General features: G+C 39.1%; 1 protein-coding gene across 3 annotated transcripts in view; it reads left to right on the top strand.

The window, feature by feature from the left end:
* The window catches only part of LOC103357160 (radixin-like), a 61813-nt gene that overhangs the window by 25975 nt on the left and 11616 nt on the right, over nt 1–24222 (top strand). For all 3 annotated transcript variants that reach the window (XR_520180.1, XM_008281588.1, XM_008281589.1), the window contains exons 3-10: nt 10008–10091; nt 15769–15864; nt 16279–16401; nt 18571–18722; nt 18976–19059; nt 20315–20461; nt 22300–22396; nt 22477–22640. Coding sequence is in view for 2 of the 3 variants with exons in the window: in XM_008281588.1 (XP_008279810.1) it covers nt 10008–10091; nt 15769–15864; nt 16279–16401; nt 18571–18722; nt 18976–19059; nt 20315–20461; nt 22300–22396; nt 22477–22640 (947 nt within the window). In the remaining variant the exon portion in view is untranslated. The remainder of the gene's footprint in view (nt 1–10007; nt 10092–15768; nt 15865–16278; nt 16402–18570; nt 18723–18975; nt 19060–20314; nt 20462–22299; nt 22397–22476; nt 22641–24222) is intronic.

Below are 24222 nucleotides of genomic sequence, written 5' to 3'. Positions count from 1 at the left end.
ATGGATGGATGGATTTACTTGAAGGTGCAATATAATATCTTACCAAACATACAGTGCATTTTAACATTTAACCTGTCCGAAGTCTTACATCATCAGTGCAGAGTGGCTTATTTTGTTTTATGTATATTAGCTTTGTTTTATTTTTATCTAATGTTAATTGTTTTGTTGTTGTTGTTTTTTTTATCTAGCATTTGTGAGTCAGGCGCAAAGATATTTCATTATAAGTGTGCACTTGTTTAGGCGTACATGTTTTTTTTTTTTTAATTGTCTTTCTTTCTTCCTAAAGCAGAGCTGAAAAATATACTGTCAGTGAAAGATAAGGGCTAGAGGCTTTGGGATACTAACCACAAGGTCAGGGGTTTAATTCCCAGCACCCCCCAGCTGCCAGTCTTGAGCCCTTGAGCAAGGTCTTGAACCCTACTTGCTCCAGGGGTGCATTTGTGTGGTTGACCCCAGTTACCTCAGAATCTGGGAATGTGAAAAGAGGATTTCTCCTTGTGGGATCAATAAAGTATATTATTAAACGGTTAATTAGAAAAATGCAGCTGCAATTTAGCAACTGACTTTTTTTGTTATATGTCCTGTGATATGAAAAAATACCTAATTTGTCACCAGAGGTCTTGAATAACTATTGTAGTAAAGAATGTTGGGGGTGATTTGTTTGTGTGTGTGGAGGGCATCTGCATTACAAATAATAAAATGTTTTTGAAAAGCTGATAAAGCTGTTTGGAATCTTTGCCATTTGATTTAACACTGGCAAAGCCACGTAAAATAGTTTTTAGGTTTGGATGGTATAGTACAGATTAAAATAAAAAAGTTTGTACCACCAACAAAGCCCAAAGTAGTGGCAACAACTGCAAGATTCTGCAGCCAGAATATCTATTGTTGGTCAACAACATCCTTTCTGTAGTTGAAATTTTTCCATACAGATGATGTTGCCTTGTTTTTGCAACCAGATCTTCTTTTCCAGCATTTCTCTCGTGGTCTTCGCTCACTTTGCTGTTCACATGTGCAACCTGCATGTCAACAAGCTCTGCATCTTGAAATAAAATTAGAAAAGAAAAACTGTGTTTCCAAGAACCCTTAAATCTGAATAAATTATAATCCACTGGACAGACTTCTCCTGTAAATGAGTCATGGAAAATGGGAACACTGCAAGTTTTCTTTTTGCATCAAGCACAAAAACAATATAGCATGATATATTTTGGTTCATTTTCCATACTTTACAAGGCACTTCCTGTAAGCTGCAGTGCTGATGCTGAAACCATATATCATGCAGTGATATAATATAATTAAAGCAATGAGAAAACGCACCTCTTCTTAAGTAAGCATTGTTATTTCAAAGGTTACTAAAAGGCTATAATGAATAAAACTTATGAATAACTATTCATTAGACTGGTATTGAGGATATTTATTACAAAAAAAACAACTTGTGGAATTGGGGAGTGAAATCTTCTTTTCTGCTGTATTGATTTAACATATAGAACGATAGCAGTATGTTTATCAGTTGTGCTTTCACAGCAGTGAGTAAAAGCCAGTTTATCCACCACATTTCTGCCTCAGAGGCCTGAATGAAACCGTGCATAATGTTGCACTTTGCTGAATGAGTCAGAGGTGTTGATGGTTTGCATAGTGATGAACGGTGCTCATTGACTCTCACTGTGTCTCTGTAGTAGGTGCTAATAGGTTTTTAGCATTAGTGTAACATGCCATGTGCTGCTCGTAGTCACTGTTTGTGTAGGAATAGATTTGAGCTTTGAAGTGTGAGTCAGTAACCTGGTTTCCCAACAATATTTTTGAGGTGTAGCTGTAATAGTTATTAGCTGAAATGAAAACTAGCTGCATTCTTATATAGTCATTGAATAAAGTCATAAATAAACTGCTTTCATTATATTTGCTAATTACTTTGTTGAACAGAACACATTAGAGATCTCAGAAAACTATTTGGCTGGGAAACTTTCCAATCTAGACTCGATCAGCGACTCTCATTGTTTAATAAATATTTCAGAGTTCAGTCTATGGAGGCTGTCTGCAGTAGTCTGAAGGAAAAATTATGACTCGGTGGGGATCTTTCCTCTTAATTAGTAACACAGTTTGCCCTGGATGTGCCCGGCTGTATATACCACCACTGTGCATCTGATATATTTCTGCTATCAGTGCTGATGAAAGTAGTACCAGGATAATAAATGGAGGCTGCAATGATCACTGCAAAATTATTGCTTCTTTGCATGTATGCAGAACAAAAAAAGATCTTGAATGTGTCTCAGATACGTGACTATAAAGGATTTTAGCTGAGCAGTCAGTCAGCAGTAACGGAAGCTGTCTGCTTTATCTGATAACGTTTTTGTAGCTATCAGCAAGAAGACATGTTTCTCTTCTTCTGTATCTGCCTTTCTTCTACAGAAGTCACACTCTCTCACTTTAATGTGAACCTTCCAAACCCCAAGCTGCTGTTTTCTTTGCTCCCGTCACGTTTTTGCTCACTGTGGGCTCATTTTTCACTGCAACACAAAGTCCTGCACCTCTATGGAAACAGCTCAACCGTGACTAGAAGGAGAGAGAACTCAGAAACGTCTTTGTCTTTTGTGCAGTACGACACAGTTATGATGCCATAAATCTACAAAAACAAAAGTTGAATGAATTAGATTTTTTTTTTTCACTTAAAAAAAGACTTGAGTCAACATGTACAAGATTTTTCCAAGTGACCACAGTTGTGACCAATAATTGAAAGAAAAAAAACAAACAATGGTGGCCCCCACATTTTAGATATTTTAACACTAACGTTTTAATTTTGTTTCCATCATATGAGCCTCCTCCTTTCTCTGTGTACACACTGCCTGCAGTTTAATCCAGTTCAGCTTAAGAGCGAATTTTTGGAACACAATTGTTGGTTGCAGCTGAGTCAGTCGTGGCTTTTCTGGTTCATCAGGGATTGCAGGATTTTTTTGTTTGTTTTTAACTGCCTGTAGTGAAAGCAAATCCTTTATATTTGGCTTTAATAAAATAAATTTAAAAAATCTGTAGAATAAAGACATTTTGATGAATTCTCACAACTTTAAGCATAGATGTGGCTCATTTTACGGACAGAACCGTACCAAACAGATGATTTGTTCAAGGATTTTCTTAAAGGTGAACAGTGGATTGTTCTTTCCGTTGTCAGTTTCCTGCTCTGATAAATGGTTGCATATGTTTTAAAGATAACACACCTTTTAAATCCACCGTCAGGATTTGAGGGTGAACGAGCTCATGTCCTAATTTGTGCAGACACAGACAAAGACACAGATCCTCCTTCCAGACAATAGCAGACTATCTCAGATGTACAGAGGACCTTTCTTACTGCATTGCACAAAGGAAGTGTGTGCTCTTTGTCTTTGTGCACAAGTCCACACTCACCATGCTCGTCCTTAGTAAAAAGAAACTTGGCGGTTTTGTAGGGATCCAATATATAGAGTATGTGTAAATTAGACTTTTGTTTCTATGAGCATATAGTCTTTGACGCTTTTAATGTCTTTAACAATTCTTACATGCTATACTTCGCAAAACTAAAATGTTTAAATCATTTCAGTCTTTTGTGTGTGTGTGTTGGTGATAACTTGAAATGAAAAGAATTAGTGTGCAAAGCATCATATCATTTTGTACTCATTTAGGATTTGGCACTTTTCTCTAAGTAATTGTTGGTTGGACAAAACAATCAATTCTAAGACAACATATTTCCTGATTTTTCCGGCACGTTTATTCTTAAATAACTGCATTTGTAGTTTCCTCCTGCTTTGCTGCTGTAGAACTGTTCGTCTTGCGTCTCACCTGCAGAGGGTCAATCCTCTCGGTCATCCTGTCAAGTGTTAAAATCTCTCTTCAGGACGCCCACAAGGCTTTTTAGAAAATTACATTAAAATCATCCGCAAGGACGTTGCTATGGAGACCTCATCAGTGAAAGTACAGAAACATGTGCAGTGATGCGTGCACAGGAACGTGGAAATGGGAATATGCATTTTGCAGATGCCTGTACTGTAAAGTCCCTCATATGGCTGCGCTCCCAAACATAAAGTCAGATGTTTGTCTCACCATGGCACACACAAAACTCTCACACATGCACACACACACACACACACACACACACACACGCACGCACACACACACATTACGGCCATATGGCTGCGTTCTCACACTTTCCCAACAACTACTCTACTACAACTACTCTCTCTTCATCTGAACCAGAACAAATGCAGATTTACAACCACGCTCATCAACCTCATGGCAAATTATCCTAAATTTACATTTAGTCATTCAGCTACACTGTAAACATGAATGTTTTTAACAGTTTTTTTATTTTAAAAGAAGATTTCCTGTTGTTCAACAGATTGTCCACATTTTTACTGAATTGCAGACAAATAATAAAACTAGGACAGCACTCGGAGAGGTCAGACCTCCACTAAGCAGCTCATTTCCACCATACTGTGATTTCCAGCCAATGTAAAAGTCCTGCATTCATTTTAACTACACAATTAGATTCATGGAGAATCAAAACATACCTTTAGCATTTGGATTAACATTGATATCAAAATATGAAATAACCAGATGCTAAGCCAGAACATCTCCAAAAGTTAATCATCTGTTCACTGTGCCATAATCAACATTTCCTGAAAATTTCATGAAAATCCGTTCTTAAGTTTTCGAGTTATGTTGCTAACAAACAAACCAACCAACAACCAAACAGATAAACGCTGGCTAAAACATAACCTCCTTGGTGGAGGTAATAAGGATTAAAATCTTTTTTGTTGTATTTAAATCAGCTAAAAATAGCATTATTTTACAGATATTTGCTGTAATGTTCACTTTTTTTTTTTAAATATTTGAACATTAACAGTAACTCACTATTTACTAACATATTTTTGTTGCCAGATTCATCTCTTTCTTTTTACAGATTATTTTGCTCACATTGTACAGTCAAATGATGTTTTTATTACTGCAATTGCACTGATTTATTAAACAACCAATAACCAATTGATACATGTCTATTGACAGTCAATAGGCATGTATCAACCAAAAATGTGATTGTATATTAGCCTGCAAGATATTGTCAAAGTCTGTCAGTATGTGGGGCATTGTTGAATCTAGCCTTCGCTTTTGTCTGCAGGGTTCAACAGTTTTTGTTGTGCATGCATGTGTGTGTGTGTGTGTGTGTGTGTGTGTGTGTGAAGTCTTTGTGTATTTTTCAGGTCAGTTGAGTTGTCTGTGAGTCCTGTGTTTTCTGCCTGCTGGTTTCTTGTGATTGAGGCACTCAGCTCCCTATAGGCTTTATCTGTCTGTCTTTGTTTGTCTGTCTCTCAAAAGCAGACGCACACATGCAAACAGACACACACACACACACTTACACACTTACACACTGGGGGGCGGAGGAGCGTTTTTTTTTTTAGGGCAGATAGATAATCAATGAGCTAAATAACTGCTGGTATTTGGAACCAATAAACCCTAACCCTATCCCAATAAATAGTAATAAGAGTAATATAATATTGGCATTAAACATTTTTTTAATGCTGTGGCGACACAACAATAACACACTGCCCACATGTCTGGTGTGGCCACTTCTATTGATTATGGTGGAAGCATAGTGTTGCAGCAGCCACTTTGTGAAGGGTCTGCATACATTATGTGTTCAGTAAAGCCGCGGGGTAACTACAGCAATCGAAACCAAGTGCCTAATCTTGCTTGGGCTGCACCTCATGATCATTCTGCTATAGAGGAAACCACTCTGGCTTGTTTGTATGTCTTTAAATCAATTACAATCGTAATTGGCAGTGTTAAGTCCACAATGCAGCAATGGTGTCCCTTCAAAATAAAGACAGGGTGAATGGTTTCGGTGGCACGTTTGAAGGCACTGTCCTTAAAATGGTTAATTCACTGAAAAGCCAGCAGTTGTTTGCAAAACTTAATATTTTCAGTGTGGTTTAGGTTGCTGCCCTGGGGTTGTTGTTTCCTGTAGTGAAGCGTATTTTGAAAATGTTTACACAAAGAGAGCATTAAGGGTGGCGAAAGAAGCATGGATAGACAGGCCTATACCTGCAATCTACATCCAGTGAGTCAGACTACTAAATGTGCAATCCCCAATCCTCATCCCCTTTATGCTTTCCGTGTCCGTGTGCGCAGGCTGATAAACCAACGAGCCCATAATTCAGTTCAAATAACAATAGGGCAGGTCAGTGTGTGGCGCCTCATATCGAACACAGATTATATCAGGAGCCAGTTTTTTCAAGATGTAGCAGCTACGTAAAAATGGGAGAGTATCAGTGGGCAGATACAGCACAGGATATCTGGAGAATTTAGAATTTGATGGAAAGCATTCGCAAATCAAATTCTGGCAGCAAAGACTTCAATTACAATTCTTGTAATGATGAATTATAAAGGTGTGGTTTAGTGATAGACTGATTTTTGTCCTGACCGATTATCGTGGCCGATATTTGGTATTTTTCCGATTTCCAATCTGTGTTATTATTGACCGATTATCAATAAATTAAATGCGCTACTTCAGGTCGGACTCCTCTCACTATCTGTCGTCACTCTGTGGTCTCATAAATTCTCTCAAGCAAAGAGAACAAAACAGGAAACACAAGCCGCTGCCACAAACCAGCAAATTAGCTCCACTCACAGTGGCGAAGGCTAACGGCCAGCAGCTAAGTTAGAAGGTAGCAATAAATTACCCGTACACCGAATCTAGAAAAACAAAACTAATGAAGCTTTAAGAAATGGACCTTAGCAGGCAATAAAAGTGATAAAACATTGAAAGATTAAGACAGAGGAGAGCATTCTAATTTAATCACTCATATTTCTATTGTACATATTTAGGTATGGGGCTGCAAGGTGGATCGGTGGTTAGCACTGTTGCCTCGCAGCAAGAAGGTTGCTGGTTCACATCCTGGTGAGGATACCCGTGATCTTTCTGTGTGGAGTTTGCATGTTCTCCCTGTGCATTGTGGGTTCTCTCTGGGTTCTCCGGCTTCCTCCCACACAGTCCAAAAACATGTTGAGGTTAATTGGTGATTCTAAATTGTCCGTAGGTGTGAATGTGAGTGTGCTTGGTTGTCTGTCTCTAAGTGTGGCCCTGTGATAGACTGGTGACCTGTCCAGGGTGTCCCCTGCCTTCGTCCTGAGTCAGCTGGGATAGACTCCAGCCCCCCATGACCCTACAGAGGATTAAGCGGTGTGTAGATAATAGATGGATGGATATTCAGGTGTAGTCACTCTTATTAATAAGAAGCCAAGGTTCTCTGCTATCACATGCTGTTAAAACATTACACCTAATGCATTTTGCCTATGTCTTTCCTAATTACCAGTAAATAAATATATGCATGCATACATACATACATCGGTCGATCCCGAGTGTCTCTCCTTATATCAAACATTTGTTTTAGTCACTGTTTGCTTTCCTTGCACATGTGCAGTCGATATGCTTTCACCAGGAAAAGGAACCTTAACCCTAAAACCAAGCCTAAATCCTTTGAAATCCTGGCTGCAAAATCCTCAGTTTACCAGAATGCTCTCCCTCTATTGGTCTAAAACTCAAACTAGCCCTCACAAAGACAGACTCCACACACACGAACACACTCACTACTGATGCAGCAGTTTTATCCCTAAGGCTGGTAACAAGTTTTTACTGTACCATTGTTACCTCGCTCTCATCTCCTCTGTTTCACTCGCTCTCGCTGCCTCTCTCGCTCTCTACCGGGTTACTTGAGGCCAGCTGGTTCCACTGCAGAGATGAGTTTGCTTACTGCAGCACAGAACGCCGCAGAACAGTCTAATGTATTCCGCTTCCAATGGGAGCTGATAGGACGCGCACAGAGAGAAATGTGTGATTGTGTTTTTTATGTACAGTGTGTGTTTATGAGAGTTCAGCGCTTTGGACAGAACCCAGAGAGGATTACTGCGAGGCAATTGTTTGGCTTCCAGTCGCTCTGCGGGCCGATGGTCTTATGACTTCATGCCGTAACATTAAACGCATGCATACACACATATTTCATTGCTCAGTGAATACCTGTTGCTGTGTTCGAGTTGTTAGCTTCAGTGAGGTGAAGTTGTTTAATGTGGCAACAGTCCTGAAAAAAGTTCCTGATTTTTGACTCTGGAAGTTTCACCTGACTACTGAACTCCGTCTATTCTGTCTTGTCTCTTGCAACTGATTTCTTGTTCTTGCAGCTGCTGCTTTCCCTGTGGCATTAAAACTTGTATTTATTTTTTCATCATGAATAATGCAAAATGATGCGGCTGTGTTTGAGTTTAGGTTGTTTGCGCACAAGTTAAAATCAAAGGGCATGAAAATAGCATGCACCGCCTAAGAAGGGCTTGTTTATGCAGGATTCGTGTTCCCAAAAATACAGTTATGCAAAAAAGAAAAATGGTAAGAGTGAAACCATAAGGATTTTAATTAAATGGGGGGAAAAAAGGGCTCAAGGATGAAAAGAGTTTGTAGATGAGGCACAAAAGGAGTGAATTTGTGAATGAGTTTAGAGATAAAAAATGAAAATGACCCGTATAGTCACTTGTTTTGGAATCATCCTTGTTTTATTTGACAAACCTCCACTTCACTTGTTTAAAACATCCTTTGGCTATCAATATTCAGCTCGCCAGGGAGGAAATAACACATTCTTGAGATTTTTGTGGTTTTTGAGTCCACTGCTCCATGCTGAAGTGCAGACCAGTAGAAATGCTTCTTATGGCAGAAGGCCGTGTGTTCATGATTCTGTCCTGCTGAGGTCTCTGAGTCAGTCTGCACATGACGTTCTGTCTTTCTCATATCTTTAACGGGAAAGACCGTTTCATCTGATATACATACTGGAACTAGAATACGACTACCATGTGCTCAACGTTACATATTACTATTAATAATCTGACTTTTTAACCCACTGAGACTCACCAGTTACTGATAGTGATGCAAATATAGCGACAGGTTTCCCTAAGCAGAATCCTCCTAATTATTTTCCTTCATTACAGTGAAGAGAAATCAGCTTCTTATCCACAGTTTACCAGCAGAGTGAATGGCAGTGACGCAGAGTGTGAGTTAGTGTGTGTTCAGTCTGTGTGAAGATTATTTATAAGTCTGATAGGAGGACACAGACTGTCCCGGCAGCAGACAGCAGAGGGTCACTGCAGTTCAGCTTCACTTCTCTCCAAGTTTGTTGCTTATTTGCTAAATATTCTCTTTAATGTTAGTTTTGTACTTCTTTTTTTTTTTTTTTTACAAGGGGCTGCACAATTGATTGAATTTTCTCAGTCACGATTCTATAAAATGAAATACGATGGACAGTGATGTTATTGTTATAAATGAGTGCTTTGCTCATAAAAACTGTCAAGTAAAGTGCTTCCTAAATGAACAACAATCCACAAGGGAATGATTTAGATGTTTTGGCTTCACTCTTGAGGAGCTGTCATGGTGCTGTGTGCATGAAGCCCTGCAGTGGCAGCCTGCGGAAAACTTTCCTGGATGTTGCAGCTGCATTCCAGGAATAATAGTGGGCAAAATGAAAATCAGTTGTCTGGAGCAGACGGTAAAGAGCTAATATCTCGTAACAGGTCATACTTTAAGAACAAGTCGTATGCAAAGAGTGCAGGAGAGTTGTGTCTTAATTTCATTTTAGGCAAAACGTTTTGGTACAATTTAATTTTTATTTTTCTTCTCAGAGATACACTGTGAATGAGGAGTGGTCTGATTTTAAAGTAAAATGTGTAGAATAGCAGGATTGTAGCACAATGTGGGAGAGAAAATAGTGCTCCATTTAAATGCCCTGTCTTTACATTTCTGTCAGGCTTCAGAGTTTTCTTTTTCCAGTCATGGGAAGTGAAGGAATTGGTGAAATGTTCAGTTTTATATGCAGTGAATGAAAGCAGAGGTGTTCAGCAGGATGTGTTTTGCAATGAATATTGATGAGTCCTGTTATGGGCTGCAGTTGGGACGATGAACCTAATTGTTTTATTGTATGTGGAGTCATAATTTGTATATTTGTGTTTTGCAGGTCAATGTGCGCGTCACCACCATGCACGCCGAGCTGGAGTTTTCCATCCTGCCCAGCACGATGGGAAAACAGCTCTTCGACCAGGTAAGAGACACGTAAAATCCTATATACATGGTTAATTGAGGTAATTATAAAAACCTAAATTGTGAAGAGCAATGCTACTACAGCAGCTAGACGGGTTCCAAAATCTATCTTTTACTAGACTTGATTCAGGATTCAAAGTCCTACTCCACCTTGGCCAACCATGTGACCTGCTGGAAGAATCAGTTGTTTGTTCCCTCAATGAAATGAATGAAAACCAAAACTGAAACTGAGTGTGTGTGCCAGGAGGTGCTTGGCTGGGTTTGGGTTGGTTCTGTACAGAGATGACGTTCAAAGCTGTCTTTGTCCCAACAGGGAGCTTCAAGGAGGCAGTGAGTGGATGGATGTGTTGGTTGGATACATGTGTGTGTGTCCAGATTGTCTGGAAAGTAAAAGGGCAGCTTTCAGGGTTGTTTCATGTCAGGGTATAAAGGGTTGTTGGGGTTGTGGAGGTGTGGAAGCAGGAATGCAGAATGCAAGAGAGATTCTTTTGTTTTCTGCTTTTGTTGTTGCTCTTTTGTGGTTCGTGGTGTGAGATAAAATCAAAGGAGGAGGCTGCATTCAAGCAGTCATACATCTGTCTGTAATGCATTCTGACATTTATGTAGTAGTTTGGTGTGTTTTTCTTCCTGCTGTGGATAGCTTTTGGAATTTGGCATCACATTTAAATATTTCAGCACAATTCCCAAACATATCTTTTCTTTGATACATAGACTTTTCATGTAAATTCTCACATCTTGGTATACTTCTCTTGTCCACGAGTTTGCAAGGGGCTGATAGGGTTCATGAGGTGCAACTAATGCACAAGGGCAGTAGTTTGCATGCACAGAATATGTAGATGTGACTTTTTCAGAATACAAAATAATATAACAAGAATTAAACATCCATGGTGTCTGCAGCCCTGTATGTGCACATCTTGGGAGTATAATTAAAGGCCAGTTCATAGTTTCCACATGGCCAATACGGACTTCTGAGTGGTTCTCTTCATAGTAGTGAGGTGTCGTTGTGCTACCCAGGCGGTTGCATTGCCCCTCATATCGAACACAGAAGCTGCCTGTGACTTTGCTTTTTCACAGGTTCAAGCAGTTACATATTGGAAAGTAGCACTGTGTCAGTGTGATTATTATAAAGGTGAGCAGAGTGCACAAGATATCTGGAGAAACTTCTACTGCGCCTATGAGAAGCATGTACAAATTCAAGCACCTCCAAAGTCCTGTAGCGACTACCTCAATTCCAACTCTTTTGAAGATAAATGATAAGTCTTGCATGATGGAGAATCTACTCGCACAGCCATTCCTCATAGAAAGCATGTATTTTAAGGACTGCTTGGTTTCTTGTTTTCCTGGCATTGGTTTAATCACTCACAAATTTTGGGCTGCACATCCACATGGACCCTCACCCTTGCTGCCACGGAAAGCTTGAATTTTCCTTGAAGTACCACTGTGTCTAAAACCTGCCTCACAGATCCACCAGCATTGAGTCTTGCTTACCTACTGGTAGTTTTATTACTCAAAAGAAATATTCGTGTCTTGCTGATGCCCACAGTCTTTACCTAATGTGACAGTAAAAAAGTAAGCGTAATCATGTGGTGATGCAAAAGACATTCTTGCCATTGACCGGCTCAAACTGTGCTAATAGTATAGATAATAAAGGTATATATATACAGAAAGAGTAACTTCCCAAATTCCTATCAAGCAGCTGTGTGTGTTTCTTTGTGAATTCTGTCCTGGAATAAGACCCGGGTTGAACCTTCTCATGCTCGACTGCTGCTTTCCCATCAGCTCACCACACTCACTCACACAGTGGTGTAAAGACACGATTATTTTCTCTTTCTCACACCCTCTCACACACAAACACACCCATGTTATTCTATACCAGGGACATGTGCTGACCTCTTCTTCACCTCAGGTCTAGATTTTCGTTCTCGGCTCCAGTTTGAGCTGTTGTATTTGCAGGACAACAAAAATATTTTTCTTGTCAAAGAGCCAATAAAGATTGAGTGATAGAAAAACACAAGCGATATGTGGAACAGCAGAACAACAACATGTGTGCAGGTGCATTGAGGCGGTTGTGGTCAGAACTAGTGTCTGCCAAAGAAATGGTTTCTGTGGTGTTCCTCTGCAGATGGTTCTGACCAATCAGGATGCTTTTTCCAAAAATAAATGTTGTTGGTAAGTTTCAAAAAGTAATTTGCTATTCACCTCTGTTGCATGAGGTTGGAGGCAGGAAGGAAACCTTGGAAACATGTCAAGATATTTTTACTAATTTAGGTGAACTGGATTTTTTTTTAAAGATGTTTTGTCACTAATAAACCTGCACAGAGGAGAACTGGAGTCTGAATATAGTCAAAATGCTGTGTCTTGGCTGTATTATAGTCCTGGCATACACACACATTCAGTCAGTAACACACTCAGCATCTCACTTCCATCTTTCTCTGGCTCTCACACATTTTCTGTCCTCTTCCGTTACTCGCTTCCCTATCTATGAAGCGCACACACAAACACACAGCAGCTGACTCACCAAATCTGAACGCCTCAGCTTGCTGTGCCTATGCATTGTCATGGCAACCAACTGTCAGATTCCCAGTGATGTGTGCACAAACTCCTGCTGCATAGTACAACTGGATCTGGCAGCGGATGGTTGTTTTATTGTACCTTTTTGGAAAAGAAAAAAAAAAAAAGAAATTAAATGTGGTTGTGAATTTTGCCACTGAGACTTGAATTAAATGAGCAGAGCAAAAGACAAATACAAATAATTGAAAATAAAGCAAATGTCATTTACAAAAATACAAGGGTTGGGTGTTGAGACAGTTATAAAAAAAATCTTCACCATTTTCCAGTTCTCAATATGCATATTTTTTTCTTTAAAAAAATGACTTTATGAATATCTATAAAATAAGGATTATTTTCTAATTAAATACAGTAAAAAAAAATATATTTTTATAGTCAAACATTGTAAATTAATTAACTATTGTAAAAATAAATTTTGGGGTTTTTTTTTACAGTTAATGTGTAAATTAGTCATGTTTTTCTGTGATTTTGCTCGTAAAAATCTGTAAAATAACTGTAAATTGTTCAAATAATTCTGCTTAAAAACTATAAACTGCAATAAATAATAATTTTTTAAAAATTCTGGTGTACAGGGTTGCCACTGAATGGAGATTTTTAGCTAATTTCTAACTAATTTCTCATTCATCAAGCAAAAATGGCAAATAAGTGCAGGTTTGAGCTTTTCATATATGATCAGACAAAGCAAACATTTTGATGATGTCACCGTAGAACATGATCTGGGACTCTTGTCCTTACATTAGAGCACAGAGCAGGTGAGAAAGCTTGAACGGAAGCTTTGAAAAGCTACACTGCAAATCACAATTGAGTAGTTGTTTAATCTCATATAGAAGTTGCGATACACCTCAGTGATGGATGATGTTGTATGATGTTATATTGCTTTACTGCTGCTGAACATGACGCTAACAATCAGCGGGCTGCTGTGGTCTTTTGTTGATTTATTGTAGGTCTGTTTTCTGTTTTATTTCCTCCCTTTGTCTCTGCTTCCCTCCTCATTAATTTCCCACATTAGTTTCACCTGAGTCTTGTCTCCACAATTAGTTCTCTCTGCATATGTATATATAATCCTGCATCTTCCCCAGTTATGTGTCAGTTTGTCCTGGTTGCTACCCTCCTGTTTGACTTCCTGTTCGCCTGCTTGTGTTCATAATCTGCCTGTGCTTTGTGCCTTTTGTGCTTCTTCTTTTCTTGCTTCAGTTTAAAGGCATGCTTTTGTTACTGTTTTGGATTTAGATTTTTCTTTTCTCACTGGATTAGTTTTCAGTTTTGCTGCCCACCTTTTGTCAAGTGGTTTCTGCTTGATTAAACTTTCTTTTTGTGTGTTTGCACTTGGATCCTTACCTGGATGCCCTCTGACACAGGCCAATAATCAGAGCTGACATGCACTTCTTTTCAGATTGTCTGTGTTGTTATTTTTTGCAACCGATTCCCTGTAAATGAAATTCTTTGAAATATGGAAAACTTTGGCTCAGATGCCACCGCCTCTCTCTGTCTGTAGTCACCACTCTGTTGTCTCAAGCCATATCTCAGCTACAGTGATGTCAAATAGGTTACGTGTAATAGCTAGTTAGCAGTGAATGATAAATGTTAAGAAGTATTTGTAAAACATAAATAAACAAAGGCAGTTAAATTCAACTGCAAACGTAAATTGGTTCTAAACATTGGTGATCAGTCTCATTGATTACTAATAATTGGTTTTGGTATCAGCACTGAAAAAACCTTTTGATGGACTCCTGCTTCAACAAGCCACATTTCATTGATCTACACATCATCTGTAGTCTCCCTGAGATCATGAATCTCCTCGGTAATGAGGATATATACAGACCAGGACATGTGACATGTCCAGAAGGGAATGTGGAGCTCTGTGATAATCTAAAGAAACAGCCCTCAGTTGGTCCTGACAGCTGTTTGATTTAAAATGGTCCAGATTCACATGAATGAATAGAGACCTCCATTGATAAAGAGGCTGCAGAGCTAAATATAAACTGCCATAAGCTCCTTCAAACACACACAGGATGATAAAAGGCCACAGCGAGATATGAAAGCTTCTTAATTAAACTCACACAAACATCTGAGTCTGTCTCTGAATGTGAACACTTTGAAGGCAATAATCACAAACACTTGTAAAATTTCCCAATATGAAAGTAAAAGGCGGTCCGGTTAGCTTGATTTTAGATCACCTTTTATGTTGCCGTCTTCCCTCTGTTCCTCTTAGTGTTCCTTTACTTTCATCCTGAAATTATTTATCCACATTTTGAGAGGTTTTCCTTCTAAAAAAAAACTGCATGCTGAGCTCTTGGCATTTAAATAGCTGTCTGCTCGGTGCACATTCCCACAGGATGCTCGCTGTGTGTGGGAGTGTGTGTTTGCAAATGTAATCGATTGCACAGTTTCCATTGCAACAATGTGTTTTGGATTCATGTTTCTGGGTGGTTTTAACGTTTTTTTTTATTGCCTGTGATTATTTGACACACATGGGTATTTAATTAGTTAGAGTGAGCATGTCTTTCTGTGCCTGTGCTTGAGAGGGAGTTAATTACATGCTAGAAGTAGCGTCATATTGACTGTGTAAATCACATTAGCATCGGACTGAGTGTCCACATCCCCTCTGGGACTCTCTCTCTCCTTCTGCAAATGGGACGGTAGTTTGTTAGAGTGAATTACAACCATGTTAGTGTGTTTGAAAGAGCAGGGAGGGAAGTCGAAGCTTCAAATCAAGGGAGCAAAGGGATGTCAGAACAGAGGAAAACTCATTTTAATGATCAATATTTGCTGTCAGTGAGATGATGCGCAGCTTTTATCTCAATTTGGGGTGAAGCTTGCGGTCTAAAATCCTGAAAGCACCGAATTGTGGTTTCCCTTAACAACAAGATGAATCCATATGTGTCAGTTTCACTTGTGGTTAAAGCCTGTGAAAGAGATGCTGATTGAAAGCACTAACAAAATACATGACTATAGATGGTGTTTGTAGAATAAAGGGTATTAGAAATGTGCAATGAGCAAAACTGGCCATGCAAACTCAATGACCAACTTTGCATCACCACCCAGTGCAGGTTTTGGGGACATTTGAAGGCATCAAACAAGGGGGGAAAAAACATGTTTTGTGGTTTCAGGTGGTGAAGACGGTGGGTCTGAGAGAGATCTGGTTCTTCGGCCTGCAGTACACAGACAGCAAAGGCTATGTGACGTGGCTCAAACTCAACAAGAAGGTGAGAAATTTCAACACAAACCATTAAAAAACACTGTAAATCTCATATCTACTACTCACCATGTCTTTAATTTATTCCTTTTTTTATCATTTGTGCATAGAAACTAATTCCCACTTCTAAAAGACATTCTAATTTGAATGTTATGACAGCCTGTAAACAGTAAACAGTAATCCCCCTGTGGTTTATCACGCTTTAAAGCCCCTCAAGGCAAACTTCCATGTATCATCTTACTTTAGTATTCTATTTGCTGAAAGCTTTAATCCAAAGTTCCTGGAAGCAACTTTAGCAAATGTTTACAGAATTAGCTCTTTAATCTTATTTTAAATGAGCACACGGTTTCATTTCCTCAAGAGGTTGTTGCATATTTGAGTACTCGTGAGGGCGGAAGATGAAATGTTGGGTGTTTTCCTCCAGGTGACGCAGCAGGATGTGAAGAAGGACAATCTGCTGCAGTTCAAGTTCAGAGCAAAGTTCTTTCCAGAGGATGTTTCTGAGGAGCTCATCCAGGAGATCACACAGAAACTCTTCTTCCTGCAGGTACTGAACAGGTCACAGTTATTTTGGTGGTAGGGATAAACAAAATGATGCAACATGATGTGATCCTGTATGGAAATTTAAGCTGCGGTGTTTACAGGTGTTGTCTAAGTGAGCAAGGAACATTTCTGGTCTTAGACGATAATTCCAGTTTATTTCAACCTGGCGTATTTGCCATTAATGTGATTATCACGGCTCATACTAACTTCAGCTCTGTTTGTAGAGATTCAAGAAACAAGAACACAAACAGCTTGTAGCGGGACGAAAAGCAGAAGCTCTCAACAGCTTTCCAAAATACATGATTTTTAAATTAATATTGTTTGCTATCTGCATTAGGAATCCTTCTAGGGATATTTGTTGCCTGACCTAATCCTCCTCCTGCTGTCATTCAGTCACCAAAATCAATAGTTAATAGCCTCGTGGATTGTTATTAGGATGGTCACATGTCCTTTTAGTTTCATGGATGACTTTTTATTCGACCTGGAGTACACAGATGCGACATAAATGATGTCGGACGGCTGCACTACGAAGCAAGTTTAACATAACCAGGCTTTGTTTGTGTAAGCCGGCTTAACAAAACCTAATTCCTCAGTCAGAGATGACGGGTGTCACAATGGAGATTTTCAGTTTTTATTTGTTCACCAGGTTTTTCTTCTTCAGAAGGGGGTGTTTAGTAGACTCTTCCTGTGCACAAAATGGACCAATCACCTGCTTTAGTCAAGAAGAACAGATTGTTACAAGAGGAAAGCTGTAAAGAATATAAAAAATATTACAGTAAAACACAACCCTGTTAATAAACCAAGAGAGGAACACTGGTTGCAAACTAATTGTGTTTGAGAATCATCAAGAAGATGCTTTTTACCGCTGATTTAAATTCGAAACTGATCAGCTATGCAGCATCAGTTACCATGGTGATCAAACAGGTTAAAAAAAAAGCCTCATTTATGACATTAAAAACTCTGACTTTAGGCTCAACATGCCTCACTAACCCATTAATCGTGCTTCATATTTGACCCCTGGAGGTGTTCCTGTACTCACTGCTCTGATATTTCTGCTAATTTTGAGAATTTTTGCTGCAAAAAGTGGAAACCTGTTGTTGCCAGACTTGGAAAATCAGCCAGTTTCATTAAAAGAAGTCGTCTGAGCTGTGTAATCACTACAAATGTATTTGCAGATTTGCTGTCATGAAGCTGGTATTTCACAGCCAGACTGAAAGGTCAGCTTTCATTGGCTGTTACACCAGCTGACCTAATGCGAGGTGATTAGGTCAACCAGTAAGTCGTCCCAGCAGGAGGTCTGTAATGCAGTTAGCAAAAAGGCCACGGCAGACAGCCTCTATCTGTGTTTACTGTGGGTCAGACTCAAAAACAAATCATTCATGTGAAAAGAAGTTTTTGGGAAATCTGCAGGAAGCACACGCTTGTTGCCCCGTTTGATTGCTGCTGTATTTGTCTGACTCCTCATTTACCTGAATCAAGTTCGCATAGAGCCGCAAAAGCCTCAATAATGGGCAAGGCGATTCAAACAGGCTCCAGCAGGCTGTCTTAACTTGCAAATACACATTAATTGGTGCAAAGTTTTGGTACTTGACCTTCGTCAGGCAAAGTCTGAATCTTCCGGATACGCTCGTCCCTTTCCTGTCTCCTGAAATACATGTGCAAAGAAAGTTCTTTCGGTTTAAATACACCAAGTTGAAAAAAATACAAAATTATCTTTTAAGGTGAGAATTTGGCAGCTGTCAAGAAAGATGGCATCTTCATTCTTCATGCTTTTAATCAAAGTTGTTGCCAGTTTTCGACAGAGATGGTCACAAGTAAACGATAAGTCAGTTAAGTCTTCCTCAGATGGATTCAAATGCCAGCCTGGAAACTTATCACAGTTACTGATGTGTGTTGAATTGACCACAAGTCGGTGTTACAATGTGTGGAGCAAACACAGGTAGTGATGCAGGTAATGAATGATGTCATTTATTCTGCAGGATACTAAAGTGTGTTGAATATTGTGTCAGCATTCTAATACAGAAGTTTCAAATGATGCCCAGCTCTGCTCAGCTGTAATGGAAGAGTGAAGACTTCTTATTGTTCCAGATTTCATGGCAATAATCTGTATTTATCCAGGAAATGAGTTTCTACTTCTAAGCTGCTTCTGACTGAGTGTGTGTTGTGTGTGCAGGTGAAGGAGGACATCCTCAATGATGAGAACTACTGTCCTCCAGAGACGGCCGTGCTGCTCGCCTCCTACGCCGTCCAGGCTAATTACGGCGATTACAACAAAGACATTCACAAGCCTGGATACCTGGCATCCGACCGGCTGCTGCCACAGAGGTAGAATACAAACATTATATACTGTACTCATGAGGACACGCAGAAATAATTGATTCCTGTTAGTTGTGTTCAGACACTGGCCTGGCCATCAAGTTCAAGTTAACCCTCTGAACCGCAAGCAGTTAAATCTGTTACAGCCTGGTTCAAGAGGCTACTGTAGCTTCTGGCAAGCAAAGACAACATAGTATGATATTGTTTATGAATTATGTGAATAATTTCTGTATTTGTTTGCGCTTGCTTCTGGGTCCTGTAGAGTTTTGGAGCAACACAAGCTGACAAAGGAGCAGTGGGAGGACAGAATACAGACCTGGCATGAGGAGCACAGAGGGATGCTCAGGTGAGGCTGTCTGCTTGGGATTTACGATATGATATGATACAACTTTGATGCCAGCGCAACTTCTTCAAAGAGGTAAACTCACAATTCATATGATCATAGGTATGATATCTTTACCCAAATTTGCTCACAAAAATAAAAAAAATCATACATAGATGACATTTTTACGATCCGAGAGTCTCCTTTGGTAACACGCTGATCCTGGTTTAGCAGCAGAATGAACTGATGAATAAAAGTTTCAAATAAGGATCTCTAGATCTGGATATACGAGGAGAATCCATCATAACCCCAAGATGAGCGTTGGTTAATATCTGTGTAGTTAACTGTCACTGGAACTGATAATCAGAGGAACAACTGAAATCAGTCCTCTCTGTCTTTTTTGTGTTAATAGTAATTTTTAGTGACCTGGTGCAGACTGGTGTCGCCTCTGTCAGTCAGCACGGACAGTAAAGTGGAATCATCACACAAAGGATTTCATTTTTCTTTGCCAACTGCTTTGTATTTGTAGGAAACCAATATGAGATGGTTATATGGTAATATGGATTTAGCTGCAACGGAATCATTTTACTTAAAAGTAAATCAGGTTGAAATTGATTACATGCTGATAAGAAGTTCAGGGAAATAAAAATAATATTTAGTATTATTTCTAGTAAAACTTCTATATGCTTATTATTATTATTATTATTATTGTTATTATTATTATTATTTTACAGTATTTAGAGTTTTTAACACTTATTCTCATTGTAAATAGCAGCCCAATTTTGCACCTGATTTCTTCCACCAACATGATTTGCACATTATTGTGCACATTATTTTCCTTTCTTTTCTTAAATGTAGGATGTGTAAGCTACCAGATATATGGAATTTCCCCAAATGGGTGATTAAACTGTCTGTCTATGGGTCTCTATGCCTTCTATTGCACCTTCCAAACCTCAAGGTAAAGATGAGAGAGTGGAGTACATTAAAAGAAGACAGTATACATTAGCAAAGACACTGAAAGTTTAAAAAGAGTAGTAGCAGGACATCAGAAAAGGGGTCAAATAATATATTACTGTTTGTACATGTGGGCTTTTCAAATGTTTGAAAAACTGAGGTAGGTTGTTCTCACTGTACATGAACTCTGGCTGATGTTTTGGGTTTGTCAAGATGTCTGGAAAATAAGATGCACATGTGTGACTTCTGCAGCAGGTTTTTAAGACGCTGACACCTGAACTCTCATGACTGTTGTTCGTAATTGTGTATGTGTGTGTGTTTGCAGGGAGGATGCGATGATGGAGTACCTGAAGATCGCTCAGGACCTGGAGATGTACGGCGTCAACTACTTTGAAATCAAAAACAAGAAGGGCACAGAGCTGTGGCTGGGCGTCGACGCCTTGGGCCTCAACATCTACGAGCACGAAGACAAGTAACAGCAAACACACACCTGGCTACACGCTGTGCAGATGTGTGGATGTACATTATACCTTATTACTCAGTATCACAGTTTACTGGATTCAGTCTAGTTCGGTGGTTCCCTGCTTGAATGTAAATCTAGAAAGAATCTGTCACAACTGTGCGACAACTTTCGTCGAGAAGTCTTTGCTTCATTTTATTGCATCATGAGGCCAGAAGGGAACCACTGGCAAAGTCCAAGTAATCAGCACATAGTTGAAACTGAAAACGGACATCAAAGAGGAAGAAAATGAAACTGCAAGAGAAGTTTCTGTCAGTGAAAACAACACCCGCATTTATTTTAGGAAGATCCTCCACTGCAGTCGATTCTCTGCTGCAGTGAAGAGAGAACTTCATCAAGTTATTTACTGTGTTTGGAGCAGTAAACCTAGACTTTGCATTTAAAGATTACATTGGAGAGAAGTGCATTTCCAGCTGCTTGTATGACCCTGGATTGCATTTATGTGACAGTAGCGCCTTCTTTTGGTGGTGAACAGAACAGCAGTGAATGCTCAGTACTGCAAAGCATCAAACTACTAAGCTTTGTTCCGATCACTGGCATTGTTGTTTCATATTTTATTATTAACTATTTCATCTATTTATTTATACATTTAGTTATATAATAATAATGACGATAATAATAATACATAATTTACAAAGTGCTTTACGTAGTAAAAGATTTACAAAATAAATCAATACAGCAACACCAGATAAAATAATAAAAGACCCAACAAATCCATATCCAAGAGGAATAGAACAAAATAGAGGGTAAAACCATGAAGGCAAAGCTGCAAATAATAACAATAAAATAATAGTAATAGTAAATATTTTAAATAAATAAGTAAATAAATGAAGGGTAAAAGAAAAATAAATCCTAAATTTATATCTAACAAAACAGATTATTTTAAAAATACTTTAGCTCTGATGCTCTATTGAGCAATCTGATTAGCTACAGGTCGCAAGAAATAGTCTATTAACACTGAAGAATAAGAGTGGAAATGTTTCTTTTACACGTGTAAAACAGAAATAAACAGACAATTTGAGAAAAATTGGGGGAAAAAAAATTAACTTTCCTCTTCCACTAAACCACGGCTACATAAAAACTATTTTGTGCATTTAGGAAACTCCATCCATCCATTATCTATACACCACTTAATCCTCACTAGGATTTATCTAGCGTTATTCAGGGCTGCATGGTGCAGCTCGCAGCTAGAAGATCCCTGGTTTTTGTCCCGGTGAGGACACCCGGGATCTTTATGTGTGGAGTTTGCATGTTCTCCCCGTGCAGCGTGGGTTCTCTCCGGGTTCTCCGGCTTCCTCCCACAAGGTCCAAAAACATGTTGAGGTTAATTGGTGATTCTAAATTGTCCATAGGTGTGAATGTGAGTGTGCTTGGTTGTCTGTGTCTAAGTGTAGCCCTGTGATAGACTGGTGACCTGTCCAGGGTGTCCCCTGCCTTCACCCTGAGTCAGCTGGGATAGACTCCAGCCCCCCATGACCCTACAGAGGATTAAGCGGTGTATAGATAAAGGACGGATGGATGCATGGATGGATGGATTTTAATTTCTATGGCAAACGCATATAAATGTCAGACCAAATGCTGGTCACTCTTCTTGACTAGAGTTTTCTGGTCAGTATTGGCCCTGACAAAAACATATCAGTGGAAAAAAATGCTCCTCAAATAGTTTGTTTTGATTCCCAATATTTGAAATTCATTTTTGAAATTACCAAAATATTTGTAGAGAAGTTAAAAGTTAATCATCCATTCACCTTATCAACATGAGGTTTAATCTTTATTGCTGCTGCTTTCAGGTTGTCTCCAAAGATCGGCTTCCCCTGGAGCGAGATCAAGAAAATTTCCTTCAGCGACAAGAAGTTCGTCATCCAGCCCATCGACAAGAAAGCTCCAGTAAGTGTTGGTGAATGAATGAATGTATGGATTTATTTTTACACACTAACCCTCTCATATGTCATCCGTACTTCCTCCAGGACTTTGTGTTTCTCGCCCCGAGGCTGCTGATCAACAAGCGCATCCTGGCCTTGTGTATTGGCAACCACGAGCTGTACATGAGGAGGAGGAAGCCCGACAGCATTGAGGTGCAGCAGATGAAGGCTCAGGCCAGAGAGGAGAAGCAGCACAAACAGATGGAGAGGTACAGTGCATGCTGCTGTTTCCATCTTCACTTTACATCGATCTGGGAGCAGCGTCTTTTATTTGTCTCTTCTGGAAATCATTAAAGGGGTATTTCTTTGAGCTTTTCTGTTACTGGTTCACAACACATGCACAAAATCTAGTTATATTTATATATAAAGTCAAATAAAACCAGTCAGTTTGTCAAACTCTGAGCATGTCTTAAAGACTGTATGACCTGTAATTTTCTTGTTTTATTATTCACAACCAGATACTCACACCTGTTTGTCCTTTGCATAGTCCGAAAAATGAGGGGAATATACATTTTTGACAATATGTTGCTTCCATTTAATGACTGATTAAATCACTTTATGTAGTGAAGTAAGTGAGTTTTCAGTCAGTGTGCAGACTGCTGACAAATTACAACAACAACCTGAACCACTGAACATCTGGGGGTTCTGTTATGTCGTCGGGGGCATTTTGCTGCAATGGTTAGGTCCACTAGTCCACTTAGAGGTGGTCAGTGAACGGTTTGATGAGCACGAAAAAGACGTTAATCGTATGTAATGGGAGATATTGGACCAACGTTTTCAACAATCCTCTCCGCTGCCATCATCACAACATCAAATGAGGGAATATCTTTAGGAAGGACGGTGTTGATCCCTCCAGCAGAGTCACAGGAGAATTACTGAATTGAAGCTTTTTGGGTGACGTAGTGGCTTTACTAAGACACTTTATGCTGGTTTCTCCACGTCCTTTCCCTTCATTGTCACCTGTCTGTATCCCTACATAGATAAAAGTAAGTTTGAAGTAGGGTTAACGGTCTTTTCCAACCAGGCAGGTTTGTCTCTCCTCCACATTGCTTGTGTTGCTGGTAACACTTTGTCAACAATAGGGGGCAGTGTTGTGTTGAAAACAAAAGTCATAATCGTCATCTGCAGGCTAAACCTGACGTTACAGTCGGAAACACAACAGCTCATGTTTCTGTTGGTGGCAGACATGTAGTCACATTGTTTTGTCATTGTTTCAGGGTTATTTAGTGTATGTTTGTATGTAGGTAGGTAGTGTGTTTGTTCATCAAATTCACAGTGTCCATGTCACACTGCATGAAAACACGTTAAAAAGAAGTTTTCTTCTGTGTATATACTGACTAGTTTTTTATCCATAGACAGATTGACGCATATTACATGTAAGAAAAATAATGAGCAAATGGTTGCGGTAGAAGAACCAAGTTGTTGTGCAAGAAAACAAATTGTATTAGTGAATTAAAAGTATTAGAAGGTGTACACACAGTATAACAAATAGAACATTATACTGAAGGTATTGTTTTGTGTCTGTATATGAGATGATAATGTGTGTTATTGTAAAAAAAAAAAAAAAAAAAAAAATTGATGTTAAAGGTAATTTAATGTAACATATTGAAACATGATGTTAAAAACAAACCTAATGCAAGCTGAGCAGTTATTGAGAGAAAATATTTAAAGTTGTAACACAAAAAACAAATGTTTTCCTGTACATCAGTGGGTTTTACAAGCAGCACACTTGGCTACTGTTTGAAATCTGCTGCTTCTCAGTCAATGTGTTCAATAAGGCAGCACACACAG

The sequence above is a fragment of the Stegastes partitus genome, unplaced genomic scaffold, assembly GCF_000690725.1.
Source record: "Stegastes partitus isolate 25-593 unplaced genomic scaffold, Stegastes_partitus-1.0.2 Scaffold238, whole genome shotgun sequence".
Taxonomy (NCBI): Eukaryota; Metazoa; Chordata; class Actinopteri; family Pomacentridae; genus Stegastes; species Stegastes partitus.
Note: the sequence above shows the minus strand (reverse complement) of the source record. Positions and strands in the feature narration are given on the sequence as shown.